The following is a 6199-nucleotide window of genomic DNA, read 5'->3' on the forward strand; positions in this document are numbered from 1 at the left end:
GCTTTACCACCACCCATGGCAGTAAAAATAACGACCTCTAACATCTCCACCATACTTTCCTCCAGTCACCTTCTGTGCTCTCGTATCTCCCCTCCTCCCTCTCTCTTTACCCCTCCTCTCCCCTCTACCTGTCCCCTCTCCCCCTCCCCCTCCCCCTCCCCCTGCCTCCAGTAGACGAGTATCCCAGTTGACGAGGACGATGTTGCTTTAAATCTGCGGGCTGCGGGCGGCGGAGGCGGGCGCTCCATTCCGCGTACACTGCCGCTCCTGTGCCAGCCTCAGACGCTATGAGCTGGTCCGGGGCGGCGGAGGCTGCGGGCTCTGCGAGAGCGGATGGAGTCGGAGTCCGGGCGTAGCCGAGGGAGAGCGGCCACGATGTGGCTCGGCGCCCAGTAAGCTCCCGCCCCCCGTCACCACGAGTCCCCGAGGCGGGCGGGACATGAGGCAGAGCGCCCGTGGAGCCGGAGCTGGAGTGGGAACGGAGCCGGAGAGCAGCGAGAGTGAGCAGGCGGAGCGTAGCCTGAAGTCCCCGGAGCCCGGCGCAGCGAGCCGCCAGCCGCCCGTTCTCAGCATGCTGAGCGCACATATCCTGCAGTCGGACTACATGCAGCCGGTACCGGCCGCGCCGCTCAGCCCGATCGAGGTGAGAGAGGGCGGGGGTGTAGACCGCGGGAGCCCTGGCCCGGGGAACGCAGCGCGCTGGCGGAGCCAGCTCCTAGAATCCAAGTTCCTCATCCCAGATCAGCCACCCCCAACAGGAATATTGGTCTCAAATTCCACCCCACCGTCCGGAACTACCAACCTGATCCCCCTCCCCCCGCGATCCGGACTCCCGACCCCTAGATACTACCCACCCTCCGATTTGGAATGTTGATCCCTGATTTCTCTCCCCGCCCAGCTATTCGGATTCCTGATCCCAGATCCCTTCTTCCCTGTCCGGAATCCCCAACCCGTATCTGATTCGGATCCGGATCCCAGATTAATCTCCCCTCCCTCACACAGACACACTCCTGGATTGTCCGAGCCCGACCCTCCGTCTCGGACTCTCCGTTCCCCGAACCACCGGTTCGTGGTTGCAGTCTCCGAGCCCCCAGTCTGGAGCGACGCCGCCTACCCTCCCTCGCCGGGTGCGTGGAGCGGGCTCAGAACACAGGGAAGGAGGACGAGGGGACGGGGATTGGGGCGTGATGTTCTCCTGAGGGGGATCGGCCCCATCACGGGGCAGAGAGCGGGACCGACCGCCACCATCCCCGCGACACAGACACTCACACAGACACAGACACACACACAGACATACTATCACACACACAGACACACACACACACACACAGTCGCACACACACACTCACACAGACACTCTCACATACAGACATTCTCACACACAGACATACTATCACACACACACACACACACACAGTCACACACACACACTCACACAGAGACACTCTCACACACAGACACTCACACACAGACACTCTCACACACACGGACACACACAAACACACACAGTCACACACACACACACACTCTCACACACAGACATACTATCACACACACGGACACACACAGACACAGACACTCACACAAAACTATCGGGTGAAGGCGGAAGCCACTGGGCCTTTCGACTTGGTGATGCTCCGCTCCTATCCCCGCACCCCTCCCCGCTCGCCAACCCCTCCCCGCTCGCCAACCCCCCCCCCCCTTTGCTCTCCGGATCTCTTTCCGGCGGGTGGGGGTTCCCGCATCAGAGATATTGGCACCCGATTCGATTTTCCTTCCGAAGTCGCGCCTGCGGTGGCCGGTCTGAGACGATCCCGGGGGTGTAGTGGTCGTGAGGCTGGTACGATCCCAGTTGGACCCGGCAGGCACCGACCCGTTCGGGGTGGATGCACGGAGTGAGCGGGAGGCCGGCGGGGGTGTTGGTGGGAAGGTGAGGTCTGAGCGGATGGAGGGGGGTGGGTGTCCCGTAGAGAGGGGGGCATCCCGGGGGAGGAGCGCTCGGAAGGCGGTGCCTGGTGGAATTCACTCCAGTGTGACTAAAGCAGATGTGGACCCATTGTTGAACCAAGGGTTGAGACCGAGTGGAAACTCACCGAGGTCGGCATTGAACGGCCCAGCAGGTAGGCAGGGCCTAGACCGGAGAAACAGGCCATTCGGCCCGTAGCTGCCTTACTGACGCTACACTTGATTCTACCGTTCCTCCCGTCTCTACTAACTTCCCGGCCCTCACACTTACTGGGGATGATTCACAGCGCTGATCAGCCCGTTGGGACGTGGGAGGACCCTCTGGTCACAGGAAGAACGTGCCAACTCCACAAAGACAGCCTTAGTGGCAGGGATTGAACCTGGGTCTCGGAATCATCATCAGGTTTCTTGTCACCGACATTGCAATACATAAAATTTACCGCAAAATTATCATAAAATAGTAAATAATTAGTGCTTAAAAAGAGCAAAGTACTGAGATTGTGTTCATGGTTTCATGAACCGTTCAGAAATCTCTATTTTTATTACTTTCTGGTACAGGATTGGAAAAAGCTGCAGAAAGTTTTAAATTCAGCTCCATCACGGGCTCTTGCCTCACCAGTATCCAGGGCATCTTTAAAAAGTGATGCCCCAGGAAGGTGATAACCATCACTAAGAAACCCCCATCACCCAGGACGTGCCCTCTTCTCATTGCTACCATCAGGGAGGAGGTCCAGGAGCCTGAAGACACACACTCAATGATTCAGGAACAGCTCCTTCCCCTCCACCATCCGATTTTGAGTGAACCATGACCCCATGAACACTAACTCACCGTTTTTGTTTGCCTTTTTGCACAACATGTTATATTTCATATTGTAATTTAAATTCATGTTTATGTATTGCACTGCACTTCTGCCACAAAACAACAAATTTCACAGCATCTCAGTGATAATACGCCTGATTCTGACTCTGAGAAATCTGTTGGCCGAGGGGAAGGAGCTGCTTCGAAAGCATCAAGGCAAGTCTTCAGGTCCCTGCTCCTCCTCCCCAATGGTAGCAATGAGAAGAGGGCCTGTCGCAGATGGCGAGGGTCTTTGCCAGCTGCTCTACCCCTTTCCCCCTGTGCTGCCTCCTGACTCCCCCCGTCTCTCTCCCCCTACAGCTAGATGCCAAGAAGAGTCCGCTGGCCCTGCTGGCACAGACCTGCTCGCAGATCGGAAAGCCTGACCCTCAGCCGTCCAGCAAGCTGGGCTCGGTGGTCCCCAGCGAGAAGGAATCCCCCCGGCCTGCCAGCTGCCTGAAGCTAGGGGAGGCGGGAGCCGAGGACAAGTCCAGCTTCAAGCCCTACTCCAAGGTGGGAGAGGCCGCCGAGGGAGGCGGTGACAAGCCTGGGTTCCGGGCGCCAGGCGGCCCTTGCCAGTCCTTCCCGGGCCGGCCACCCTCCCTGCCGGCCCTCAGCCCCTCGGCACACGTCGACCCCAAGGCTGGGGAGGCGGAGGAGAGGAAGGAAGCTGAGGGCAGAGCGTGCCAAGAACGTTCCCCCATCAGCACGGCCCACAGCAGGCCTGAGTCCGGCCCGCCCAGGGACACGGCCGGTGCGGCTAAGGGGGAGGTCAGTGGAGGGGGCAGTGGCCTGGTGCCTGGCCACGTGGCCCCTGTCTCCCCGTACAAGCCAGGACACTCCGTCTACGCTCTACCCCCATCCAGCATGGGCTACCCGGCGTCGATAGTGGGCACTTACTCACCGGCCTTCCCCTCTCCGCTGGTGGGCGGTGTGGAGCCCAAGCCAGCTGTGGTGGGGGGCTCGCTGACCGGCTGCCCTCCCCTGTCTGCCGGCAAGTCAGCCAACTCCAGTCCACTGACCGGGGCCTCGCCCCCCTCCTTCATCCAGGGTCTCTGCCGGGACCCGTACTGCCTGAGCTACCACGGGACCCCTCAGCTCGGGAGCACGGGCTGCTCGTCCTGCCTGCCCGACCCCCCCTCCCTGAAGACCGGCTTCCCGCTGGTGTACCCGTCGGCCCCTCTGCACTCGCCGGTCCTCAGCACTGTCTCCACCCCACCCCTCTACACCTACGGCTTCATGCTGCACAGCGACCCCCGGCCCCACGCCTGCAACTGGGTGTCGGCGAGCGGGCCCTGCGACAAGCGGTTCGCCACCTCCGAGGAGCTGCTCGGCCACCTGAGGAACCACACCTCCTTGCCCGTAGCCGACAAGCTACTGGCGCACTACCCCTCGCCCGCCCCCTGCGGGCTCCACCTCCCTCAGGGACCGCCCGGCAGCCCCGGCGCACTGTCGCTGCGTAGCCCGCACAGTCTGCCGCTGGGCAGGTACCACCCCTACGGCAAGAGCCACCTGCCTACGCCCAGCAGTACGGCACTCAGCCTGCCCGTCACCAACCCATATTACTCCCCGTACTCCTTCTACGGACAACAGCTGACCTCCGCATCTGCCTTGGGATACCAGTGAAAGTGTGAGTGTCCCGGCTTTTCTGGGAAGGGCAGGCGGTTGTCCCCTCTTTTTCTGGCCTTAGTCAGGACAGACTCGACACTCACACCAGGTACGTTAGCTCGGACCGCAGACTGTCCAATTTCACAATCTCACCACTTCCCTAACGATGAATGCAATGTACATACCAAACGGTCGGGGTTTTTTTTTTGCAACAAGTTCTCTTATTTAAAAATATTTTTCATTCTGTTTCCTGTGGGAAGGGCGGGAGTTGAAATGCATGTTTTAGTAATCCCTCATTCCGTTCTCTTTGGAGATTTTTTCCCTTATTTTTAACCTGTACAATGGAGATGTAATATTTTTTTGTATTGTATTTCAAAGGGGATGATAAATATGATGGCAGGGCTATCCGAGATGTGGGACGTCTTATTTTGTTATTAAATGAGAGCCTGATTATATTTATATTCTGACGGCTTCTGCTTTTCATGAAATCTTCAGCCATTCCCCATGCTAAGTACACATCCCGAGGGCTGCTTGTTGCTGTAGGATACTGAAGGAGGCTCACACTGTGGGAGGGGTGATACTGAGGGAGGGTCACACTGTGGGAGGGGTGGTACTGAGGGAGGGTCACACTGTGGGAGGGATGGTACTGAGGGAGGGTCACACTGTGGGAGGGGTGGTACTGAGGGAGGGTCACACTGTGGGAGGGGAGGTACTGAGGGAGGGTCACTCTGTGGGAGGGATGGTACTGAGGGAGGGTCACACTGTGGGAGGGGTGGTACTGAGGGAGAGTCATACTGTGGGAGGGGTGGTACTGAGGGAGGGTTACACTATGGGAGGGGTGGTACTGAGGGAGGGTCACACTGTGGGAGGGGTGGTACAGGGAGAGTCACACTGTGGGAGGGGTGGTACTGAGGGAGAGTCACACTGGGAGGGGTGGTACTGAGGGAGGGTCACACTGTGGGAGGGGTGGTACTGAGGGAGAGTCACACTGTGGGGGGTGGTACTGAGGGAGGGTCACACTGTGGGAGGGGTGGTAGTGAGGGAGAGTCACACTGGGGGGGTGGTACTGAGGGAGGGTCACACTGGGAGGGGTGGTACTGAGGGAGGCTCACACTGGGAGGGGAGGTACTGAGGGAGAGTCACGCTGTGGCAGGGGTGGTACTGAGGGAGGGTCACACTGTGGGAGGGGTGGTACTGAGGGAGGGTCACACTGGGAGGGGTGGTACTGAGGGAGGGTCACACTGGGAGGGGTGGGCGTACTGAGGGAGGGTCACACTGGAGGGGTTACTGAGGGAGTGTTTGATTGTGGGAGGGGCATTATCAGAAGCGCCTTGTTTAAATTAGACATTAAACTGGCTGTTCAGACACAGCATAAAAAACCTGCCAGCAGATTGGTATGCAGGGGATGTCCGACCGGTGTCCAGGATAATAATTAATCCTCCAAGTCACATCTCTCATGAAGGGTCCTTTGTAACAATGCCTTTTGTGGGATCTTGCTATGCACAGACAAGCGCCTTGATTGGTGCAGTACAACAGTGAGTGAAACACCCGATTGGCTGCGGGACGAGCTGATGAAAAGCGCTATGGAAACGTACCTGTCCTGTTGAGACTTGCCTGCAGTCCCTCTGGGAGATGTTACCATGTTCGGTTTAATGAGTTAATTTGAATGCAGATGAACACATCATAAATTTGACAAGGGGGGGGGGTGTGTGTGAGCATTGGGAAGTGCCGTGGGGTGGGGAGGGGGAGCGGGCTGTGTTTAACCTGAGGATTTTAACTGTGAAGACA

General features: G+C 58.5%; 1 protein-coding gene across 1 annotated transcript; it reads left to right on the forward strand.

Moving 5' to 3' along the window:
- The first annotated feature begins 236 nt into the window (after positions 1-236).
- LOC140201951 (zinc finger protein 703-A-like) lies at positions 237-4866 on the forward strand. The gene is made up of 2 exons (XM_072266810.1): positions 237-643; positions 3125-4866. The coding sequence occupies exons 1-2, from the start codon at positions 440-442 to the stop codon at positions 4427-4429; spliced, it is 1509 nt and encodes a 502-aa protein (XP_072122911.1). The 5' UTR covers positions 237-439; the 3' UTR covers positions 4430-4866.
- Positions 4867-6199: the final 1333 nt, after the last annotated feature.

Source organism: Mobula birostris, chromosome 8 (genome assembly GCF_030028105.1).
Source record: "Mobula birostris isolate sMobBir1 chromosome 8, sMobBir1.hap1, whole genome shotgun sequence".
NCBI lineage: Eukaryota > Metazoa > Chordata > Chondrichthyes > Myliobatiformes > Myliobatidae > Mobula > Mobula birostris.

Excerpts from the sequence above, each read along its gene's own strand:
- LOC140201951 (XM_072266810.1), top strand. The coding sequence starts at position 440 with ATGAGGCAGAGCGCCCGTGGAGCCGGAGCTGGAGTGGGAACGGAGCCG. Across the intron at positions 644-3,124 it reads CGCCGCTCAGCCCGATCGAG|CTAGATGCCAAGAAGAGTCC; the intron begins GTGAGAGAGGGC and ends CTCCCCCTACAG.